Source organism: Acinonyx jubatus, chromosome D4 (genome assembly GCF_027475565.1).
Source record: "Acinonyx jubatus isolate Ajub_Pintada_27869175 chromosome D4, VMU_Ajub_asm_v1.0, whole genome shotgun sequence".
NCBI classification, from domain to species: domain Eukaryota; kingdom Metazoa; phylum Chordata; class Mammalia; order Carnivora; family Felidae; genus Acinonyx; species Acinonyx jubatus.
Genome location: NC_069391.1, coordinates 82294876 through 82320488, shown reverse-complemented (window position 1 = coordinate 82320488; position 25613 = coordinate 82294876). Strand labels below are relative to the sequence as shown.

The 25613-nt window shown below is 36.9% G+C and overlaps 1 protein-coding gene across 1 annotated transcript in view; it reads left to right on the top strand.

Moving 5' to 3' along the window:
* Positions 1-25613, top strand: part of ZNG1A (Zn regulated GTPase metalloprotein activator 1A) — a 50988-nt gene that overhangs the window by 9446 nt on the left and 15929 nt on the right. The window contains exons 5-9 of the mRNA XM_015064503.3: positions 13401-13460; positions 15058-15095; positions 19962-20008; positions 21755-21841; positions 24886-24930. Of these exons, the coding sequence (XP_014919989.1) occupies positions 13401-13460; positions 15058-15095; positions 19962-20008; positions 21755-21841; positions 24886-24930 (277 nt within the window). The remainder of the gene's footprint in view (positions 1-13400; positions 13461-15057; positions 15096-19961; positions 20009-21754; positions 21842-24885; positions 24931-25613) is intronic.

The following is a 25613-nucleotide window of genomic DNA, read 5'->3' as shown; positions in this document are numbered from 1 at the left end:
GAAATTTAGGAGAAATAGAGACATCCTACTTATAAGCATATATTTAATTGGTCATACTGTACAGAGAGAGATCTTATTTCTGATTATCTTCTAATCCAGCTTTCTTAGAGAATCATTTAGAGATATTTAAGAGCTTTTGGACTCTAATCCCAGCTATACTTGGTCCTTTTCAATTATTTGTTACCATTTTGTTTTTCTACTACTAAAGTTGAAATAATTTTATTTGTTAATACTGTCTTTAGGTACAGAGTTAAATTAAGCCTACTGGGCCTTTTTCCTGGTGTGGAATTAATGATTATCCATGAAATTTTTATCTGTTAGTGGAATTATGTATAAACTTCTCTGTTGAAAGCTACACAGAGTTGATCTGTTTTTAACAGTAGGTGTCTGTTTCCCTCTTACCCAAATATCTTTTTAGGTAACACCTTTATTCCTAGTTTGCAGAATATTTAGTGTTTGTTTTACAAGTCTGGTCATACTTTTTTTTTTTTTTTTTATATGAGTTAATGGCATTGGGCCATAAAACTACAGAAAAGTACTGTTTAGGAATAGTTTATTAAAGGAGTCATGGGGTCCCTGGTTAGCTCAGTCAGTAGAGCATGTGACTCTTGATCTCAGTGTCGTGAGTTCAAGCCCATCGTTGGGCTTGGAGCTTGCTTAAAATAAAAAATAAAATTTAATCAAAAGGGATCATAATGGTTTAAAAGAAATATTGGAGTATACTGATGGTCCAAATGTAATCAGTGGTTATTGTACTTAAAAATAGTACATAATAGGGGCGCCTGGGTGGCTCAGTCGGTTAAGCGTCCGACTTCAGCTCAGGTCATGATCTTGCGGTTCATGAGTTCAAGCCCCGCATCGGACTCTGTGCTGACAGCTCAGAGCCTGGAGCCTGTTTCAGATTTTGTGTCACCCTCTCTCTCTCTTTCTGATCCTCCCTCATTCATGCTCTGTCTCTCTCTGTCTCAAAAATAAATAAACATTAAAAAAAATTTTTTTTAAATAGTACATAATAGCATTGTCCTCATGTTTTCAAATTAGTGTTGAGTTGGGCTGTTTCGGTCCTGTAGTAGACCATACTACATACATTTTCATACATTTCTAATAGATTTGATGGATGATAGGAGTTGGACTATTACATTGATATTAAATATCAAAAGCACGTACATTTGGTAAGATTGGGAAATATATTGTATGTCTCCTTTTTGAAATAGCAAATACCAGTTTCTTTCATGGTAGCTGTTTAATAGAGAAAAACTCCTGTAACTTTTCTTTGAGAATAGGTGAGTTTAGTAAAACATGTTCACCTTTTCAGAGGGAGAAGGAAAAGTTAAATAAGGATCTCAGAGAAAGCTTTTTTACAAATTGTAGGTATAAACAGGTTAATATTTCTTGCTTCTAACTTTCTTTAGAATAATGATTTTATCGTTTGGGTAAAAATGGAACATTCATTGTAAAAAAAAATTTACCCAATACCTAAGAAAATGCAAAGAAGAAAGTTAAAATAAATCATACCGTATTTTACTACCTTGAAGTTAAAGTAGGTAAATTTTATTCCAGGGATTTTTCTGTGCCAATGCCATTTGCTGAATGACAGCATCAGTCTCTGTTAGGAGCTTGAAAAATGAAGATTCTTGGGCCCCATCCCAGATCTACTGAATCAGAATCTGTAAGAGTGAGGCCCAGCAATCTATTTTAATAAGCCCCCCAAGTGATTGTTATACATTCATAAATTTGGGAAACCCTGCTCTGTGTGCTTCTGAAAGCTGTATAAATATACAGAGACGGTTTTATACAGAGATTGCATTCTTTGTGCTATTCTTTTTTTTTTTTTTAATTTTTTTAAGTTTATTTATTTTTGAGAGAGAGACATCACGAGTCGGGGAGGGGCAGAGAGAGATGAAGACAGAATCCCAAACAGTCTCCACGCTATCGGCGCAGAGACCGATATGGGGCTCGAACTCACGAAACTGTGAGATCGTGACCTGAGCCGAAACCAAGAGTCAGTCGCTTAACATACTGAGCCACCCAGACGCCTCTCTTTGTGCAATTCTTAATATTAATTTAGTTTCACTTGAATGTAAAAGGAAAGAACTTGGAGGCAGTTCAAGATGGAAGCTTAGGAACACCCTGAACTTGCCCTCCTTCCACAGACACACCAGATCCGCAGCTACTTATGGACTACTTCCTGCTCAGAAAGAACTGAAAGCTAGGTGAAGAATTCCCTTTACAACAAGGAATGGAAGGGCCACATTGAGATGGGGAGTAGAGGCAGAGAGGTGATCTTGTCAAAATCTTCACCCTGGTACAGTGACCCACAAGAGAGGAGGGTTTCACAGGTCTGGAGTCTTTACCTGAGGAGGGTTGGGTTTATGCCCCACTTTGGGTATGTCAACCCTTGGAACCTGCATTAGAGAGACGAGGCCCCCCAAATGGATTTGGAAACAAAGGGGTTTGTGTACAGTGGACCTGGGGGGCTGTGGGGAATCTGAGGTACTCCTTTGGAGGTACTTACACACAAGTACATTCATCTTGGGACTGGACCCAGTGCAAACGCAGCAGTTTGAGAAGTGACTGGATTATGTGTGAAGGAGATTCATTTGTTAATCCAGAAGTGTTTGTGGGAGGAACTAGGATCAGTTGGGACTTTCTTTGGGGACGGAGGTGTTGTGAGCACCATTTTTGCACTCTCCTTCCACTCTGCCAATTCAGTCAGGCACTGCGGACACAGCCTCCCTAAACCATGAGTGTGCCCCACCCCCAGCCGTCACCCTGCCTCACTAAAGCCTTGGGTGTATCCTGCCCCCACTGTTCTCCTCCTGCATCCCTAAAGCAGGAGTGTGCCCCACCCTCAGCACTCTGGCAGCCTTGCTAAAGTCTGCCTTTGAGTGCAGTCCACACTGGGAATGCCCCTTGATCACCTGGCCCTGGTGGCCAGAGGGACTTGAGTTTCCGGGCCCCATGGGACTGTAATAGGAAGACAGTTATGGAAAGGCTACCATACCCAAGACACTGGGTAGGTAGCAGGCTAAAACACACCACTAGTCTGCCTCTGGAAAAGGCTCATCTCTTTGTCCTGGAGCTTCACCCTGAGAGGTAGGCTTCAAAGGTGCTCTCAGGGAATGTAGGCAGGTAGACACTATCTTTGATCTGTCCTCTGATCGCACCATAGCTTGCTGGCACCTCCAAAAAGCTTGTACACTTGTCTGAAGCCCTGATTTTTGCAGCTGGACTTCAGGGGACACCTCCAGATCTCTGGGCCTGGAGGTCAACAGGGTTTATAGCTGCATACTCCAGAAGGTCCCCCCGAGGATCTGTTTTCCAATCAACCTGAAACTAGGTGCTGAGATGACTCCCTTTGGAACACTGGTGGGTCTTGTCACACCCTCAGCAACTGGGATCTATCCAGAATAAATCAGGCTAATTTAGTAATCACAATGTTTCAGAGAGACAACCAAGAGCTAGGGCAAGGTTGAACAATAAGGTTTATCTCCTTTGGAAGGACACTCCTTCCAGACTGAGAGAGGTAGATGCTTTGCTCAATACATAGAAACAAACACAGAGAGTCAAGTAAAATGAGGAGACAGGAATATTTTCCAAACAAAAGAATGAGACGAAACCTCAGACAAAAGACTTTAATGAAGTCGAGAGAAGTAACCTATCTGATAAAGAGTTCCAGATAATGGTTATAAAGATGCTTACCAGAGTCAGAAGAATGGTTGAACACAGACTTAAACAAAGAGATAGAAAATGTAAGGAAGTACCAAACACAAGTTGCAGAGCTGAAGAATACAGTAACTGCATAGCAAAATATATTAGAAGGGTTCAGCATCAGAATAAATAAAGCAGAATAGATTGGTGACCTGGAAGCCAGGGCAGTGGAACTCAACCAAACAAAACAACAACAACAATGAAAAATTAACGAAGATAGCTTAAGAGCCTATGGGACAACGTGAAGTGGAATAACATTCATGTTATAGGGATCCCAAAGGAAAATAGAATGAAAGAGGCAGAAAGCTTCCCTAACCTGGGGAAGGAAACAGACATTGAGGTCCCAGAAGCACAGAGTTCCAAATAAGATGAATTCAAAGGCATCCACATCAAGAGACATTATCATTAAAATGTCAAAAATTAAAGAGAGGATCTTAAAAGTAGCATGAGAAAAACAAGTTGTTACGTTCAAGGGAATCCCCAAATCACTATCAGCTGTGATTTTAGATGAAGCTTAGCATGCCATGGTGGCATCATATATTCAAAGTGCTGAAAGGAAAAAACTTCCAACCAAGAGTATTCTACCTGCCAAGGTTATCATTCAGAATTGAAGGAGAGGTTTCTAGACAACAAAAGTTAAAGGAGTTCACCACTAAACTGGCCTTACTAACATGATAAAGGAACTTCTTTAGGCTGAAAAGGTACTATTAACAAAACATACAAAAGTAAAAATCTTGCTGGTAAAGGCAGATATGTAGTAAAGGTGGTGGATTAACCACTTCTAAACTTACTATGAAGGCTAAAAGACAAAAGTAGTAAAATTAAATATAACAACAATACTTAAGGGACACACAGAGTAAAGAGATGTAAAATACGACATCAAAAACAAAATGTGGACAACAGAAACAAAATGGGGGAGCAAAAATGTAGAGTTTTCACACTACGTTCAACCGTAAGTTGCTATCAACTTGAAATAGACATGTGTATATATATAGGTTGTCATGTGAACCTCATGGTAACTACAAAGCAAAAACCTATGAGAGATACTGAAAATATAATGAGAAAGGAATCTAAACATTGCACTGAAGAAAGGCATCAAACTGCAAGGGAAGACAGCAAGAGATGAAGAGAGAGGGACTACAAAACCAGCCAGAAAATAATGAACAAAATGGTAAGAAGTACATGCGTATCAATAATTCCTTTAAATTTAAATGGATACAGTATCCAATCCAAAGATGTACAGTAGTTGAATAGATTAAAAAAAGATTCGTTTGTGTATTACTGCCTACAATAGATTCACTTCAGATCTAATACACACAGACTGAAAGTGAAGGTTGTAGAAAAAGATACTCCATGCAAATGCAAATGAAAGCTTATATCAGACAAAAAAGACTTGAAAACAAGTCTGTAATAAAAGATAAAGGACATCACACAATGACAAAGCATCAATCCAACAAGAGGATATAACATTTGAAAATATTTACTCACTCAACATAGGAATTCCTAAATATATAAAGCAAATGTTACAGACTTAAAGGGGGAAATGGAAAGCAAAACAATAGTAGAAGACTTTAATACTCCATTTACATCAGTGGATAGGTTATCCAGATAGAAAACCAATAAGAAAGTACTGGCCTTAAAGTACACATAAGACCAAATGGTCTTAATAGGTATACAGTTGATCCTTGAACAACATGGGTTGGAGCTCTGTGGGTCCACTTACATGGAGATGTTTTGTAGTATAATACTATAAAATGTATTTTCTATTCCTTATGATTTTCTTGGTAATATTTTCTCTAATTTAGTTCATTGTAAAAATACGATATATAATATATACAACATACATGATATGTGTCAGTTGACTGTTTATGTTATCAGTATGGCTTCTGGCTAACAGTAGGGTATTAGTAGTTAAGTTTTTGGAAAGTCAGAGGTTATATGTGGATTTTTGACTGCATGGGAGGTCAGTGCCCCAACCCCTGCATTGTTTAAGGGTAATTGTATACAAAGCATACCATCCCCAAATAGCAGAATACACATTATTCTCTGTGTATGGAACATTCTCTAGGATCATACACTAGACCACAAAACAAGTCTCAGTAAATTTAAGAAGATTGACATCATATCAGGTGTAGACACTGGTCATAGTCCTTAATGACACTGGTATGAAAAAAGTCAATTACATGGAGAAAACTGGAAAAATAATAAATATGTGGAATTTAAATAACATGCAACTGTTGTAACCTGTGGGTCAATGAAAAAAATCAAAGGGGATATAAAAAAATACCTTGACACAAATGAAAATGGAAATAAAACAATCCAAAATCGTAGGCTGCAGCAAAAGCAGTTCTAAGGGACAAGTTCATAAAAAGACATCCTATCTAAGGGAACTAGAAAAAGAAGAACAAATGAATCTCATAGTAAAATGAAAGAATTAAGATTGAGAGCAGAAATATATGAAGTCAAGACAAAAAAAAAAAAACAATAGAAAAGATCAATGAAAATAAGAGCTGGTTCTTTGAAAAGATAAAAATCAGAAACGAAAGAGGAGAAGTTGACATATGCCACAAAAATTGAGAATTGAGAGACTACTATGATAATGAAATAGGTTAATTCCTAGTACCATACAATCTTTTGAGACCTTCTGTCTTCCATGAAGACATAGAAAATCTGAATAGATGGATTACCAGTAAGGAGATTGAATCTGTAATCAAAAACCTCCCGCACCAGACATCTTCTTTGGTGACTTCTACCAAACATTTAAAAAACATGTAATACCTATTCTTCTCAAACTTCCAAAATATTGAAGAGGAAAGAATGCTTCCAAACTCATTTATGAGGCCAACATTACCCTGATGCCAAAACTAGACAAGGATACCACAAAAAAGAGAAGAAAAGAAAAATTATATGCTGGTATCGCTGATAAACAGAGATGTAAAAATTCCCAACAAAATATTCGCAAATCAAATTCAACAATGTATTAAAAGGATCATTCATCATGATCAATGGGATTTATTCCAGGAATGCAAGTATGTTTTAACATCTGCACATCATTGGTGTGATGCACCACATAACACAATGAAGGATAATAATCATGTGATCATCTCAATAAATGTAGAAAAAACCTTTGATAAGATTGAACTTCCATTTATGATAAAAACTCTTAAATAGAGTTTACTTCACTCTTAAATAGAATGTACTTCAATATAATAAAGGCCATATATGACAAACCCATACTCAATTGTATGCTCTAAAATCAGGAACAAAATAAGGCTGCCCACTCTTGTTAATTTTATTCAGTAAGTGTGAGAAGGCCTACCCATAGCAATTACCCAGGAAAAAAAGATAAAAGTCATCCACATTGGAAGGAAAGAAATAAAACTATCACTATTTGCAGGTGATACTATATACAGAAAACCCTAAAGACTGCCCCCCCCCCAAAAAAAACCTGTGAGAATAAATGAACTGTCATGCCGTAGTATACAAAATCAGTATACAGAAATCTGTTGCGTTGCTATACTCAAATAATGAACTGTCAGAGAAATTAAGGAGACAATCCTTGCAAAAAGCCTAACAAAACAATTTGCATAAAAATAAAATACCTAGGAATAAATTTAACCAAGGAGGTGAAAGACTTGTACATTGAAAACTGTAGGACATTGATGAAAGAAGTTAAAGAAGTCACAAATAAGTGGCAAGTTATTCCGTGCTCATGTTGGGATGAATTAATACTGTTAAAATGTCCCTACTACCCCAAGCAATATACATATTCAGTGCAAACTCAATCAAAATTCTAGTGGCATCTAGAACAAAAAATTCTTGTAAAAGATTTTATTTTTAAGTAATCTCTACCCATTGTGGGGCTTGAACACATAACCCCAAGGTCAAGAGTCACACGCCCCACAAACTGAGCCAGCCATGTGCCTCTAGAACAAGTAATTCTAAAGTTTGTATGGATTCACAGAAGACTCTAAATAGCCAAAGCAGTCTTAAGAAAGAAGAACAAATGGGAAATGTCACAGCCCCAGACTTCAAACTGTACTACTACAAAGCTTTTGTATGAAAACAGTGTGATATGGCATAAAAACAGACACATGGATCAATGAAACCAAATAAAGAACCCAGATAAAAACCCATGCTGATATGGCCAATTAGTCTATGACAAAGGAGACAAGAATATACAATGAAGAAAAGACAGTGTCTTCAGTAAATGGTCCTGGAGACACTGGACAGCCACATGAAAAGAACGAAACTAGACTACTGTCTTACATCATACACAAAAATTAACTCACAATGGATGAAAGACTTGAATGTAAGACCTGCAACCATAAAACTCCTAGAAGAAAAACAGGTGGTTAGCTCCTTGACATCAGACTTGGCATTGAATTTTTTGAATCTGAGTCCAAAAGCAAAGGCAACAAAAACAAAAATCAAGTAAGTGGACTACGTCAAACTAAAAGGCATTGGTGCAGCAAAGGAAACCATCAATAAAATGTAAAGGCAATTTGGATATTAACCCCTTATCACATATAGGAGTTGCAAATATTTTCTCCAAGTCAATAAATATCCAAAATGTACAAAGAGCTCAGTAGCAAAAAACCAAGCAATCTGATTGAAATGTAGGCAGAGGATCTAAATAGACATTTTTCCAAAGAAGATAAACAGATGGCCAACAGGCACATGAAAAGATCCTCAACATCGTTAATAATCAAGGAAATGCAAATCAAACACTCAATGTGATACCACCTCACACCTGTTAGAATGGCTAATATCAAATCGACAAGAAATCAGTGTTGGAAAGGATGTGAAGAAAAGGGAACCCTCCTACACTGTTGGCGGGAATGCAAATTAGTGCAGCCACTATGGAGAACAGTATGGCAGTTTCTCAAAAAAATTAAAAATAGAACTACCATGTGAACCAGCTGTTTGACTTCTGGGTGTTTTTCTGAGGAAAATGAAAACACTAATTTGAAAAGATACCTGTGCCCCTATGTTCATTGTAGCATTATTTACAGTAGCCAGGGTATGGAAACAATGTAAGTGTCCATCGATGGATGAATGGATACAGATGATGTGAGATATATATGTCTCATATGTATGTAAATATATGTCTCATGTGTGTGTGTGTGTGTGTGTGTGTGTGTGTGTGTGTGTATAAAATGTATGATGGTCTTGTCTTTTGTAACAGCATGGATGGACCTTCAGGGTATTACGCTAAGTGAAATAAATTAGATTTCATTTATATGTGGAACCTAAGAAACAAAATAAATGAACAAACAAAACCAAACTATAGACACAGGAACAGATGGATGGTTATCAGAGGGGAAAGAGTTTAGGGGGCTGAAATGAATGAAGAGAGTCAATTATATGGTGTTGGATGGTACCTTGATTTACTGTGGTGAGCACTTTGTAATGTATACAAATACCGAGTTATTATGCCATACACCTGGAACTAATACAAGGTAACATACCATTTTACCTCTATTAAAAATATATGTGTATTGTGTACGTAAACCACCTGTGTCTAGCACATATTCGATACTCCATAGATCAGCTATTAATATCATTAAGATGCATTATCTAATAAATTGCTTAATAAAAGATGGGTAGAAGCAAAATACTATATAATTGAAAAAAAGAATGTGAAAGAAATGAATTTCTGAAGTATCAGAAAAATGTTTTTTCACTGTGAGGGATAGGAGTCAAGGGAAAAAAAGGTTAGAAAAGGCATAAACTAGTGGGACAAGTTAGTTTTTAAACTACGTGTGTCAATTCAGATTATTTCTTGATTCCCTGACCTAAAAGATTAGGAAGTTAACACTTCTACTTACTCCCATCTCCTGGCTTTGGTAGATTGTATTCTGTGCTGTGTTGTCAAGATTCCTAACATTTACATTTTGTCATACTTTATTTAGTTCTATATTGAACAGTTTTAGTCCTCATTACCAGTACTGTGGCTTCTCCATTCCTGAGTTGGAGAAATCTCTTGATTGACTGAGTTTCATGCTCGGGTAATCTTTTCACGCTATAATATAAATGCTGTATGCCTTGAGTTCTTGCATACTTGCTTGAGAGTGCTTATCTTTTATTTTTATACTTGAAGGATTACTTGGAGAGGTATAAGAATTCCTTCTCTCAGAACTTTGCAGACGCTGCTCCTTGATCTCTTAGTACTTTTGATGGGCTGGTTCTCCTTTCTTATTTCATCAGGAAGGATTTGTGAGTGACATATTTTTTGAGTTCTAATGCTGTTGTTTCCTTCAGTGTTTGAGTATGGCTACCTGATATTTTCGTTCTTGAAAAACGACTTGGCAGGAGGTAATATCCTTAGGGAACACTTTGATTAGAGCTTTGTCCTCATTATTTTACTATATTGGGGCATTGAATGTTACTATAGAAAAGTCTAGTTTTTGTCTGCCTCCTTGAAAGTAACTTGCTTTTTCATCTAAAATGCCTGACAGTTTTTTTCCTTTATTTTGGAAGGTCAGTAATATAATCAAGGTATATCTACATTTCATTCATTATTAGTTTTTCTTGGATTACAGTATCGTCTTTAATCCATAGGTTTATTTCTTCATTTAGGAACATTGTCCTCATCCTGAATTTTCTTTTGTTCTCCAGATCTTTTATCTTCTAATTGTTTTGTCTGTTTCTCTGCATTACTTCAATCATCTTGAATGTTCTTTTTTGTCAGTAATTCTGTTTCCACCAGTGTTTGTTCTGTTCCTTGATGTTTTAAAAGAATTAATTAGGTAATGATATGTTTACTGGCTGTTTCTTTTTTCTTTTTTTTTTAATGTCCATTTATTTTTGAGAGAGAGCGTGAGTGGAGGAGGGGCAGAGAGAGAGAGGGAGACACAGAATCAGAAGCAGGCTCCAGGCTCCGAGCTGTCAGCACAGAGCCTGACGTGGGGCTCGAACCCAGGAACTGTGAGATCATGACTTGAGCTGAAGCTCAATCAACTGAGCCATCCAGGCATCCCTGTATGTTTATTTCTTTAGCACTACAAACTACCTTATCATATTCTACTTTATCTTGCCTTTTAGAGCTTGTTTTTAATTGATTGTATTTAAGTTCTTTATTATGTAGAAGCCTTCGAGAATTTTCTTTGGCTTCTTGGGTTATGTTTCCTTCCAGAATGGGTTCTTTGCCATTTCTATGCCTTATTCATTTCTTCAATTTTTTTTTCCTTTTCTGTTTCTTCAAAGCTGTAATATGTGTGCGTTGTTTTTTCAAGGGTGTTGGTGCTTGATGTAGGAGGCTCAGAGAAATTCAGTCTTACATACGGTGTTGATGAATTATTTTTAATATCCTACCCATCTCACCTATACTTGTGTTTCTTCTGGGCCTCAGTTTGAATGCTGGGTACTGCCGGGAGCAGTGAAGGGAAGGCCCAGGAAAGGGGGTGACTGAGAGCCAGATGGGCAATAGGACATTTGGGCTCTCCTCTCATAAGTACCAAGTGTTCCCTTCTTGGATTCTCTCCAGCCACTCATGAAGATATATTCCATACCTTGTGCTGTGGGTACGTCCTCAGCTTCAGACCTTCCAGTTCATTTTGTTCTGAGCCCTAGAAAGTGTTCCCCTCCTCCACAAACGTGGAAATGGTTAGAAACTTTTACCCTGGGTTGTTGACTTTTCCCTTGACCCTTGCTCATTTCCCTTCTTGCCATTTCGAAAGCTGTTTCTGGTAAGTATTTGGATTTTACAAACTATTTCCCCACAACCGGTTACTGGTTGAGGGTGGGGGTAGAATTAAGAATTATCACAAATCACATAGGGCTTTCTGTTTCTTATTTCGACTGTCACTCTTCAAAATTTATCGCCGGAGGTTGTATATTTGGTTGTTGCTGATATAATTTGGCTTTTTAACTTTTATGAATTAAAATTTTTGTTGTATTAGGTTTTGAATAAAGGAGATTCTATGATCTAGCACAGGGTTTCTTAGCCTTGGCGCAAATGACATTTGGGTTGGTTAGTTCTTTTTTGTAGGGGATTGTCTTGTGCCTCTTGTGGAATATTTTCCTTTGTCTTTGTTTTTGTTTTTCTTCATTGTAGGGTGTTTAATAGCATCCCTGGCTTCTACCCACTAAGTGCCATTCTTATTCCCCTAGTTGAGACAATTAAAAATATCTTCAGACATTATTAAATATTCCCTGGGGGGAAAAATCACCGTGGGTTTGGAACCACTGATTAACTTATTCTCTCATCTTTGCTCCTCTTGCTAAACACCTGCATCTAAATTTTAAATAGAACTTTCTTGGGTAGCCCGATCATTGTCACCAGAGGTGCATGTCAGACTTAGGAAAAAAGCTCTGATGCACTCTTGTAATTCAACTTAATACTACACACGTTACCTGTGTAGGACTTTCAAGCTATCTGAACAGTAATCCACGAGTTAAAAAAAAAACAAAACAAAAAACAACAACAACAAAATGACTTGCGAACACTGGAATTTTACTGAGTGAAAAAAATTAAGAGTTTTTTTTATGACTTACTGTTTGGAGTAATGATACTCACGGGAGATTTACTCTCTTCTCCCTCATTAATTAAAATCATGTTGTTAGCCAAGTAAGTGAAGACAATTCTTATTGGCAATTCAGTTGTTTCCCCGTTTAGGAGAGTGACACTCTCCAGTTCTAAGCTAAATAATTGTCATGGGAAAGTAATTTCCTTGAAAAGAACAGGCATTGATTCGCCCCTGTTACTCACAAATCCTATTTCAGTCAAATTGGAAAACTATTAAGTTTTTGGGAAAAAATCAATAGGTATCAGGAAACCATTAGATCTTGTGGCCCTTGCTATATCTTGCATGAGTAATCACTGTAAACAGCTGACAGGTATTTCACTGTTGACACAGAGTGATGCCTGGGGGACCACGTCTCCTCAGGGTAGGTGGACAGCTTCAGACGCTGGAATGAGTTCAGTTACCCTTTTTTTTCCCCGGCACTCATTCTTTTAGACAGCCCTGTCGCTAACTGCGCCTTTGATGCTTTGAAAAATCAAATACTTTCTTTACTGTCAGTATTCTTTTTCCTGTGTTGTGGCATGCTAATCAGGCCGCGTGGTTATTTTTCCTCAGCTTCAAATTTTATATCCATATTAACTCGTGTAAGGTTTTGTTAGTAATGCCATAGAGTATGTAGGTTTACCTTCCGTTCTTTTTCTTCTGCACGACTTGTAGGTTTTTCTCTGTTTTAGACAAGTGGCTTTGGAATTATCTGTGTTTTGTTTTGCTTGCCTTGAGAGATTTCATTATTTGTGAACTGTATGATTATTACATTTGAGAGAAAAAATAAAATTAAATCCTAGGTGCACATATCCATACTGTCCAAGTTATTTGTTCATATCTGTTGGTAAATTATTATGCATTGATAGAAGCTTGGTGTTGGGTTTGTATGTGAGAAGAGCTGGTCTGTTTTTCTCTTTTTCTTTTTTTTTCCCTTCCTTTCATTCATCCATTCATTCATTCTTTTGGAGGAAAAAGGAGAGGGGAAGAAATGAGTATAAATAAGAAAAAGATTCTATCATTGTAATTCCCATAAGAAGTTTGGAAACCCATACTTAATTTGTATATGTGTTTGCCTGCTAATTCTGTTTGGATAAATTAAAATAGCATGGATAGAATAGTGTTCCTTGGTTTGAAGAAATATTTTTATTTGATGAATATTATATATATATTTTTCAGGTGCTGTAGCCTCTATGTTTTGGGTTGATGCTGAATTAGGGGTCGACATTTATCTTGATGGTAAGTTGAAAAGCAAATATTCTTTTGTTTTTAGGTAAAATGTTACGGTTAAGATTATTTTTGTTCATATTTTTAATTCCTTGCATTGTTACTTTTTTTTTTTTTTTTTTTTGAGAAAAAGAGCATGTGCAAGCGAGGGAGGGTACAGAGGGGGACAGAGAGAGAGAGAGAGAAAGAGAGAGAATATCTTACGCAGGCTCCGCACTCAGCGCTGAGCCCAGCATGGGACTCTATCTCATGACCCTGGGATCATGATTTGAGCCAAAATCAAGAGTTGGACATTCCACGGACTGAGCCATCCAGGTGCCCCACACTGTTACTTTTAAACTCATTTAGTTAGTTAAGTAAGACTTTGTTCATACAGATTCCAAAGGCCCAGACAGTGGTGTAACTGGATGTCAGATCTTACTACTAACTCCCAATTTAGTGCGTCCACTAAGGTTTTCCTTTTAAAATACCGTGTAGGTTTACTCGGGCGCCTGGGTGGCTAAGTCAGTTTAGCTTCTGACTCTTGGTTTCAGCTCAGGTCACGATCTTACGGTTCCTGAGATCAAGCCCCAAGTCGGGCTCTGAGCTGACAGCATGGAACCTGCTCAGTATTCTCCCTCTCCTTCTGTCTCTGTCCTTCCCTTGCTTGCCTTCTCTCTCAAAATAAACTTAAAAAGAAATACTATGTAGGTTTCTTATGTCCTATTGGTGTACATACTTAGTATGTTAGAGAGGGTTTTTTTTGTTGTTTAATTAAAATATACAGTATGAGAATCATATCCCCGCTTTCATTTTTTTCTTTAAGAATTAAGCAAGCCCTTCACCCCTTACTTCATTTACCTTTACACTTTTAGGCAGTTTTATTTGGAGGCTTCATTTAAGGCATATTAGAAACTTTCTGAATTAAGTAACTATGTGCCCTGCCCACCCTTGACCTTTCTTTAAACGAGGTCTTCCATAGGCCAAAAAGTGAAATTCAAGACTGTCTCCAGTCATTTGGCTCTAATGTATATGGCACGTAGATGGTTGGATTCCCTAGGCAGCATCAGACTCCTTCTGCTGTTCTCATTTGAAAAAATTATTTGGCATATAAATTCAGAGATTGCCAGACTAATTAACCATTTGGAAACTTAGGTTCATGTTATGGAAAACATTTGTGTGAGTCAGAATTGGTGCAGATTGCTAGGAATGAGATATCTTAAGACGGCTCAGATTCAAGGAGTTATTTAAATGTTAAGAAAAGTCTTGATTTCGATTATATGAATAGACACTGGCAATAACCTTTCTTGGGTAATGTCTCACATTCCACTTTATATTATGGAATTTATCTCATCATGTTTTGAATTGTAAGTTTTTTAAAGGCCATAGAAATCTTACTTTCTTATTTGCTTATTTCATTTAAAAAATTTATTTTGTGACCTCTGATGCCTTAAAGTGGTGCTAGGCACTCAGTACATATTTGAAATGGTAGGATTGACTTACACTGAAGCATTGGCAAGAGAAAAGCCAAAACTTTATTTCATTGAGTAACATTTGCGGACTGAAACAGGTTAGGTGTGATTTTCATTCTCACGTATAAAGGTGATTAAAAGAGATAATTCCTTTGTAGGTATCGTAACTGTGGTGGATTCAAAATATGGATTAAAAGTAAGTTGAAAGATTGCTGTGAGTTGCTAATAATTTGTTAAAAGCTAGGTATATGGGGATGATTATATTGTTTTCTCTACATTTTTGTTTGTTCAACATATAAGAAAAAAGGTTTTTTTTTTTTAACTATCTTGAATAATGAAATTCATGAGTCTTTTAATTATTATGTCTTTTTAAAAAACGTTTACTTATTTTTGAGAGAGAGAGTGAGTGTGAGTCGGGGAGGGGCAGAGAGAGAAGGGGACACAGAATCCTAAGCCGGCTCCAGGCTCTGAGCTGTCAGAAGAAAGCCTGTTGTGGGGCTCGAGCTCACGAACCGTGAGATTATGTATGACTTGAGCCAAAGTCGGATGCTTAACGGAACCGCCAGCCTCCCCAGTTCTGTTTTTAAATTAAATATTCATTTTCTGTTACTCTGGCTTGATGTGATAAAAGTTGAAAGTGTAATATTTTGCAATAAGGATACTACAGGGCCCAGTTTCGGTATGTAAACTTCCTCAGTGGGATTCACCCCCAGTGTTGGCAAGTAAGAACTTCTGTCCAAAGTTCTTCGATGGAAGAAATCCAGCTTGCTTAAAGCATATGAGAACTTTTTTCTCTCAGTAAACTGCTATCAGACACAAACTGGAAATAATCTGAGTTTTAAAAAACAATCGGTTTACTTTATTTTGAAGAAATCAGGGGTTTATCCATAGGTGTCGTGAAGAGAAACTCCTTTACACGGCATCTTCCCGTGAAGTTTTCCTAACTACCAAGTTCCCCACATGCATTTAAGTGGGCTTTGATTTATAAAATGCAGCTAGTTGGATTTGTAGAACATGTTACATAAAATAAAACAGTATTTCTCAATTTCCCAAGTGAAATACTGCTAAAGGCAAAAATACAATGAAATTGTCCTTCTCCTGGTCCCAATGTGGGAATATGGATAGCACCCGAAGTAATCATTTCTTAGAAGTTTAATGTAACATTTAAAAATTCAAGTCCATTTTGTATTCTCCACAATATATTGGACCCTATTTTGAGATGTTTGGGAGATCATTTCTTTGTAGATTTTAAGCCCAAATTGACTAATAGTCTTAAGAATCAAAGAAACATTCTGAATATTACAATTTTACTCAGAAAAATTCCATCTATTCCGAAATTAGGATTTTTCTAACAAAATGTCTATGGAGGAAGCAAAAGAAATCAAATTCTTTATTCTAAATGTTTATTCTAGTTGTGTTTGAATTCATCTTTTATGTACCTTAGTTACCAAATTTCAGATAAATTGGTATAGCAGCTTAAGATATTTTTTATTTTATTTTTGATAGACTTAAGGTGTCATACCCAGAATAAAACTCTACATATTGATGACTATAAGAATACTTTTATGTGTATATTTAGATGTGCAGAGGACTTAAAAAGAATCCATTATCAGCTGAATTGAGGCCAAGTAAACAAAGCAACATTCTGAATAATGCAAACACAGTAAACGTTTAACCTCCTGCCACCTTGATAAAACCTCTTAAATTATTAAATCAATATACCTACACAAAACTGACATACTGTCAGGATAATGGAAACTTTAGATTTTCTAAGTCAGATGCCAGATAAATAACTTTTCTTTCATATAAAGAATTTGCCCACTTGTCCAATTCCTCTGGTTGCAAAGCTTGACCTCAGCAGCTGCTTGTGATTCAGAGAATTCTGAGGCAGTACAAGTAATGACACTTGGATAATGGGCAGCAATTTAAGGTGTCATGCTTCACAGAGCCAGCCCATCACATGTAAAGCTGAGAAATGGTACCCTGTGGCCAGGCAGCCAAATTGAAACTGAAGTGGTAATTGATATCATGGGCTATCACTCTAATGGGATTGTCACCCATTGATCTGAAATATTCATTTTTTAATCATGGGCAAAGAATTGGACAACTTCAAATGACAGCTCTCTATTCTCAGGACTTGACACCGGGGCTACCAACATTGTTCTTCTCAGTTCTACAAACGTGACAGCATTTAATGCAATAGAATCAATGAATGAAGTTACACAGAAAAGGTCAAGCAAGAGGTTTCTTTTTGGCTCTTCTGTTATATTGCACTAGCTGTTGAAACAATTGAGTCAGAAAACAGTTGGGCTTGGAAAAGACTGGAAAAATAAATAGACTGACATTATGCAATAATCATTTTTTAAAAGCTGAGATAGTGTTAGAGCTATAATCAAGCCACTGGAAAGAGATGGCTGCCGCTGCTTTTCCTAAATGTCATGTGACATCTTTGACACCAGCTTTATTTCCACTTTGGTCAACAACAGCGTTTTCCCCCTGTCTTTCTCTCTCTTTTGGTCCAGCTTGTTTCTATTTCTGCAGAGAAGGACATTCTGTGGCCTGTATTGAAATAGAGTCTACAATGGCATTATCTCAGAGGGTTTCTTTCTGTCTTCCCATATGCTAAGTTGGAGGGCTGAATCCTAAATTTTTGGGTGTGTTAGATTAATTAGTACCCAAATCATTTTTATCTTTTTAAATATATAAGCAAAAGCCGTAGTCTCTAAGCAGACATGAGGAATCCTTTGGGGTTATGTATACATACATTCAAACAGATACACACACGCGCACACACACACACATTATAAAATTTTTGAAAAAATCTTTTACAAATATTTTCCTTCTTTGCCTGTACAGGTAGAATAGAATATCAAAATTCCCATTTTTTAACTCTATAAATGGAAGTCATCTGACTGAAGGGCCAGTATTGGAGAATGTCCTTTTGAATAACAGACGCTGTTTTAGCGTTTTTGCAAAGTTTGACTTGGGAAGGTAGGAAGAGTTGCATAGGGGAAATGTTGGGCTGGTACCTTGAGAAAATAAATGTTAACGTGCATTTGTTATTTCTTCACGTTTGGGTTCACATAGGCATAGGGCAGGGCTTCTGTCTCTTTTTCTGTAATTATTTGTGAGGATTACATGTCTTATTCGTAACAGAGTTGTATATGTTGGCCTGTATGTATTTGGGGGATTTTAATGTGTTATTATATTTGATAACTTCTTGGTTGCCAGAAGGTAGTAAAATGTTACGTAGCTTTGAGTGTAGATTTCTAATCTTTTGGAGAAGTAAATGCATTAAAAACCCGGGTAACTTTGAGAAACCACTGTTGGTTCTGTTTAGGTATGGAAATTCGAGAACAAAATCTCGTCATTTTCCTGCCATATCTTTTTTTATATCCCACCAGCTTACAGCCATATAGCCCCAAACTCATATGTAAATCTTCTAAAAGGTCAACACTACAATATTTTGAAAAACATTTCAAATTTTGGAAAGAACTAGACTATTCCAGGATCTTTCAGAAACAGATGCCTTTGTTAAATAGATTTTGCTGAATAGAAAGGGAATTGTGGCTGCACACTATATAATATTTCAAATAACAGCATCCACGTATCCTTGTCAGCAAATAGGAAGTGTTAGCTAGAATCATTCGACAAATAATTGTTGAGCCTGATGCTGTTTCCGGAATGGTAGCAGCCTCGTTCTCTACAGGGCGTGATAACAGAATGCAGTAGCCTTAGGCCAGGAGTGATTAGCAAAAATAGTAAACTTTGTCTCTTGTCAAGGAACAGTTTTTGATACAGTATTTTAATAATAATAATAATAATAATAATAATATAATTTTGAATGTAATTTTTAGGTGGTCTTTATGAGTATACTCTTATGCGATTGTTAACATTTATGTAACATCTGTATACAAGATTGATTTCATATGACATGAAAAGCTTTCACAAGTTTTTAAAATTATGTTCAGTTTACTTCTATTGAGCATGTTTTCAATTTTTGAAAAATATCCCTATAATAGGGTATCCTGTGACAGTGACGGTAGTAAATTCAGTCTCTTCTTTTATAAAAGGAGTAGACTAGCCATTTTCTATGATTATTATGAAGGATGAGTGAGACTATGTAAAAGAAGGTAAGAATTTGTGAAGTTTGATTTCAAATACAAAGAACATTAATATAATCAAATTGCTTCCCACCTCAGTAGGCAGCTTCTTATTGTGAGAAGGAGATTCTGTTGAGAGTTAAAATAATGAAGGTAGAACATTTCGCAGAGATGAACCTTACGGCATTGATGCCTTTAGGGTTTTAAGTAGGATTATGGAAAAATAGTAACTGCTTCCAGAGTGATGAAAACTACCTGGTGGGCTCCTAAGTCAAGGTCAAAATATTTTTTTTGGTGCTAGCTTGACTCTGCAGAAGTCAGCAAAAGAAATGTTTAAACTGTGGGGCCAGATCACTCAGGTGTGGGTTTCGGTAAATGAGAAACTGTCTTTAGGCTAGAACTGGGGCTGTGTCCTTCCCACAGCTTTTTTGTTTCTAGGGAATATGAAGGGCCCAGTACTGAGCCCATATTGTGTATGATTCGGCTGGGGGGGATGGGGTGTGGGATTGGAATGGAGGGAAGTATATTAGATTTTAAGAAAGTGTTATTTCAGTAGTTATCTCTTTTTTAAAAAATACAAATAATAAAGACTATTTAGAACAAAAACAGTTTTATAAAAAAGAAAATGCCTAAAATTTGAACTGTAATGTTCTTTGTTTTTATTGACATGATTTGAATCTGGAGGGTTTTCCTTTGAAAAAGGAGATGTCAGGGGAACAAAATTTAAGTCCTGTCCCCTCCCAAAAGAACCCCCCTCAGGTTTACTATAGGATAACACAAACGGGGAATAAAATGCTTTCAGTTAGAAAAGTTAATTCTGCATTTGTGTATTTAGTCATAGAACTTGCTGAAGTCTGCATTAGAAGCAAGAAGGGATTCGCCAAAGTAAAATTCCTTGTGTTGACATTAGATTTTGTGTTATACCTCAGTAACTTTTTTCAAACTTTGTTTTTGTTTAGCATTTAGAAGAAGAAAAACCTGATGGCCTTATCAATGAAGCTTCTAGGTATTCATATTTAAAGTGTATATTGATTCCTGGCTGATGGAGGAGAGAAAATTATTGTGAAAACCAAAACCAGACTAAGAAATATAAAAACAAAGTCAAGGCAAATTTTTTATCTTTTTTCCTATAATTGAATTATTGCTAACTATTTATAATGGTCTAATGACTAAAATTTTGTTTAAGACTTTTTTTTATTGTAGCATAAAATGAGTATTGGGCACAGCAGTTCTTTGAGAGGAGCTAGGGAAAAGGGAACATTTAAAACTATTTTTGTTGTTCTTTTACAATTTCATGGGGATCGAAAATGATTGTGGAGAAAAGAGCTGGCTGACTTACTACGGTCTTCAGTAGTAATTCATCTGAGTCACATGTTTACTGTTACAACAACAACAGAGGGGCAGATATGGGAATCGTTTCAATTGGCATTTAGAACTTTTTTGTATTTAAACACCTGTATGTTCCTAATTGGGTTGTCTTTAGACTTAGAAATATTTAAATTAGTTTGCCTCCCCTAAGCATATTCTCGCTAACGGGAAAAAGACTCTGGGATAGACCATAGCTGCTAAGTGGGCTGCTGCGTTTAAGAGAGGGGCTCCCTGAGATTTGCTAGGGTGAGGCAGACATCAGTAATAGACTGCAGGCAGGCAGTTCACTCCCTGTCGTTTTGGAATATGGTACTCTGTGGTTCTGTAATCCTGCCTAAACACTGCATTTGGTGTATAGGTCTGATTCAGGTTAGACTGAGCAAGCATTTTTGTAACCGTTTTCCTTGCTAAAATATGTTTATTATAGCAAATGTAAATAAGCCAGATAGGAAATAGTGAAGTGTCATAAAAGGCAAAATAAAGTTAAACGTAGAAGGCCTCCAATTTAAAGATTGTAACTGTTTGTCTTTTGAGACGTCCACATTAAATCTTTATTCATAGAACACTTACCTAAACAAAAATGGAATTGTTATGTACATACTGTTGAAACTTGCTTTTCTCAGTGAATTGAAGTTAGTTTATTTTTGAGAATTTGACGATGTTTTTTGAAACAATTGGCTGTGTCTTCAAGTAGCGTGAAACTAGAATTGGGAAAAAATATTAATAGTGATTAAAACTTGCTGAAGAATTGAGGACAGTTTAAAGAATCCTCAGTTCTGCTACTTCTGATTATAGTAAGCTGTTGTGTTCTCTAGCATTTTGCCAATGGTATTCTTTAACTTGAATTTCTGCGTATCTGTTTTACAGAGAAAATACCTATTTGTAATGATGAAGAAGATATTTGCTCAGGATCCTGTTGTATCTCCTGAAGAGTAGTTTTAAAAAAACTGTTTAGTGTTAATGTTAAGTGAATGTCTTCTGTTTCTTTGAAAATCATGGTAACTGTTACATGGAATATTTTAGTCAGTAGACTGTCCATGTTTTACCATATTGAATATCTGAATTGTATACATTTCTTTACAAAGAAAATTATGAGTTGAAAATCATCCTTGATTGCATACTTTTGGGGACTTATATTTGTAGTTTCAGAGTCACACGTGAGAGCACTTAGTAAATATTTTTTGAATGAATAAATGAGAATCCTGAATTTATATAGTGACGGATACATTTATTCATTTGAAGAATGATCAATAGGTTAAGAGTAAATTCAGTTACTATATAGAGTACTATATAGTTCTTAACGAATATTTGATCTGAAAGGGCTTTCTGTTTTCAGTTTCTTAACATTTCTCTTTTGACATCTGTTCTTTGTTTGCCAATTTAGGCAAGTTGCTTTGGCAGATATTATCATCATTAATAAAACAGACTTGATTTCAGAAGAGGATTTAAAGAAATTAAGAACAACCATTAGGTATGACATTTTAAGTGTTAACTACCTACAAATCCAAAGTGTACTATATAAAATATTTTTACTATAACTGTTGCCCTGTAGATACGTAGGATCAAGGTTGAGTTTGAATCATATATTGTTATTGACTGATTGACTGTAACGTAACTAGTAGCATGTAAAATTACTCCCCATTGTTTGCAGAGTGTAGTTCAAAGTTCATAGACTGATACTCAGGGTCTTTTGACTCCATCCTCCTTTTCCTGTCTTCTCTTTGACTCTTTCCCTGAATGAAGTTCTGACTTTACTCAGGACGATTTACTTTCCCATGGATGTATCTTGCCAGATCCTTTCTTTACTCTTACATGTTCTCACTGTCACTCTGCCAATCCTTGAATTCCTTCACTGTCTCTGTTTTTCTTTGCTTTTTTTTTTAAATTTTTTTAATGTTTTTTTAAATTTATTTTTGAGAGAAAGAGAGAGCATGCACAGGGGAGAGGCAGAGAGAGAGAGGGAGACAGAGCATGAGCATGAGAGAGGCAAAGAGAGACAGACACAGAATCCGAAGCAGGCTCCAGGCTCTGAGCTGTCAGCACGGAACCCAGTGCGGGGGCTCGAACCTGTGAATGGTGAGATCATGACCTGAGCTGAAGTCAGCCGCTTAACCTACTGAGCCACCCAGGTGCCCTTCCTTTTTTTTTTTTTTTTTTTTTTTTAAAGCAGTGTTACCCATTGTCTAGAGTCCTCCTGGTTTCCCCTTTTTTTTCTCCCTTGCTTATCCATGAAGTCTCATCTGACTCAGGTGGTCTCATTTCCCTGAACCCTCATTGACTTTCTCTTCTTGGCTGTCAACTAAACATGCCTGTCTTCCAGTTTGTCTTAATATCTTCAGTGTCCGTGGCCAAGGTTGGTCAATATAGGACAATGCGAACGGTACTCAAATATGTGTGAAATGATCCAATAGTCATTTGGACTTTTCAAATGAGGTTAGAGTTCAGGGACTTTGAATTATTTTTTTTGGACCTAATAAATGCCTTGTGCAAAGAGACCTTCAGTAGCTTTTATTATTAGTCCTCTTTAATGGATATAATCTGCTGACATCGATCGGATTTTGATTCTGTTAGTACCAATTCATGTAGTATGTTATAAATGGAATCAGTAAAGGTAAGGCTCATGAGGAGATTGGCTGCAGTGATTAATAATGGAAGAAGAGGGGCGCCTGGGTGGCTCAGTTGATTGGGCATCCGACTTCGGCTCAGGTCATGATCTCGCGGTCCATGAGTTTGAGCCCCGCATCGGGCTCTGGGCTGACAGCTCAGAGCCTGGAACCTGTTTGGGATTCTGTGTCTCCCTCTCTCTCTGACCCTCCTCTGCTCATGCTCTGTCTCTCTCTGTCTCAAAAATAAATAGATGTTAAAAAAAAAATTAAAAAAAAAATAATGGAAGAAGAAAGAAATTAATATTTTCTGCATATTTTATATTATTTTAATATTAATATCCTCTGAGTCTTTACTCTAAAAAACTGTAATAATGCCTCCAGGTGGATGGCAGGTAGTGATGCATAGCGTTTAAGATGATGGGCTTTGGAATCGGGTTGGGTTCTACTCATTGGTCTGTTCCCTGCTGTGTTCTTAAGTCTCATCTCTAAAACAGGAATAATACCTATTTCATTAAGTTTCGTTTAAATGTTACGTGAGACAGTGTTGGAAAATTTTGCACAGCACCTGACACACAGTAAGTGCTCTGTTAGCTACTATTATCAGAGTGTAGATTTTTTTCCTAGTTTACATAATAATTTCAAGTTGCAGTGAATAACATTATGAAAGAAATAGAAAAATGGTTGATAATTTTGAAAAGTCTAGAACGATGAAGGCAGTGAATGGAGATTGCTTCCTTTACTCCTTTTCACACTGGTCTCCTAAATTTTGTTTCTCTTTTCAAAATCCTCTGCATCACTGTGGTTGCTGGAAAGGAGAACATAAATCGCGCAGCAAACATTTTTGGCAGCAAAGGAAGGATTATTACTACCGGGCTTTTCTGTCCCCATGTTGACTATTTAAACCTGGGTTTCTAACATCAGCAGTGTTGACCGTCAGCCTTGTTGCCAGCCTGCCCCGTACGGCAGTCCCGGAAAAGAATTTGGACAAAGTGCTTTGGTGGGTTACAGCCCTTTTGGCTTTTGACTCTCCGTTGTACCTCGCAGACTGGCAGCTGACGGGGCGTTAGTTTGGGAAGTTGGAAGAAAGTGGACATATTTGAGAGGAAGTGGCCACGAGGTTATACAGAGAAGATGGAGAACTTCGTGACATGGCAGAGAGAGTGACCTGCCTCAGAACAGAAGGCACGTGTGTTAAGCAAGTAGCGCTGAGGGCAGTGGAGGCGATGGGATAAAGACAGATGGGTCAGGTGGACAGTGCTTTGAAAGGGACTTAGCGAGCATTTTGGTTGAACGTTTTCCCTTAGCGAGGGGATCTTATTTCATCATCGTAGCATCAGAAGGGGCAGGGCCGGCGGAGTGGGTAGAGTTTCTAGTTAGGGAACCGGAGAGATTATCCTGTGAACGAACCTGGTTGTGTGACTTGGCGTCACTCTGGATCCTGAGGACAGCCTGGGGTCACAGCCCCTCGAAGCCAGGTTTTGATTTCCAGCGCATGTAGAGCCATTTGCACAGTGTGTGCTTGTGGAAAATTGAGCATTGGTGAAAATTTTGATTGGTCCGCTCATTTTGAGACCGTTAGAAGTACTGGCTATGTATGAATCATTTTCCTCAATCATTTATAAGGGTCTCTTTATAATTCACTAAGTAGCCCCTGGTTTTTCAGCTGTGCAGTAGATTTTTGTGTATCATGTGTTAATACCTAAGTGGAATATACCTGATTTATGATTAGAAAGAGAAATAAATAGTAAGCTGTAAAAAATGTAAGTTTTGTTTTTTATTTTTTTCTCACTCCAGATATATTCGTATATGCTTACTTCCTGTTTTAGAAACAGTGTGCCTTAACGATTTTTAAAAAGTTTAACATGTACTCTTTGTAACCCTTTCTTCCTCATTTTTATGTTTATTTCAGATCAATAAATGGACTGGGAAAAATTTTAGAAACACAAAGATCAAGGTACTTTTAAAGCTGTTACTAATATTAACAATAAATAATGTTAGTTCATAGTAGTTACTAAGAAATTGATAAATGTGCTTGATTCTATTATAAGAAAGATGTATGTGCATTTTTGAAAAATGGGGCCCCAAAACGTTTTGAATGAAATTAGTTTGGCATATTTGGTTAATATGTTTGCTTCTCCTTGTAGCTAAGACTACCGAGCCATGGTAAGGCCGTGTCACTGCGCTTTTGCTTAATGAGGAAGAAAACACTTAGAACCGCTCAAAAAAGTAACTGGTATAGAAATCTGTAAAAGTATACTATTAGGAATCTTAGTTTGAGGTGCTCAAAAGGCCTAGTAGTTTTAAAAAACTGCTTAGTTTTTTGTACAGTTGCAAAAATAATCTGTCGTGTAAAAATACACCGAAGGTTTACCTTTTAGTTCCTAATGCATCGTTTTTAAAATGTTGATTTCCAGTTCCTGTAGGTTCTTCTGTCTTTTCATTCTGTTCATACAGATGTGCATTACTTTATAAAATAGATGTGTTCTTGAAACATCTGTGAAGTGTATTTCGGTGGATTAAATTCTGTGTTCCACTGAATGCTCTTAGGATTTCAGAAAATTTCTTCCGGGGGTATGTCGTTAAGCTCATTTTTTAGCAAGAGTGGCTCAAGCAGCTGATGGAACCCACGGCTCTGAG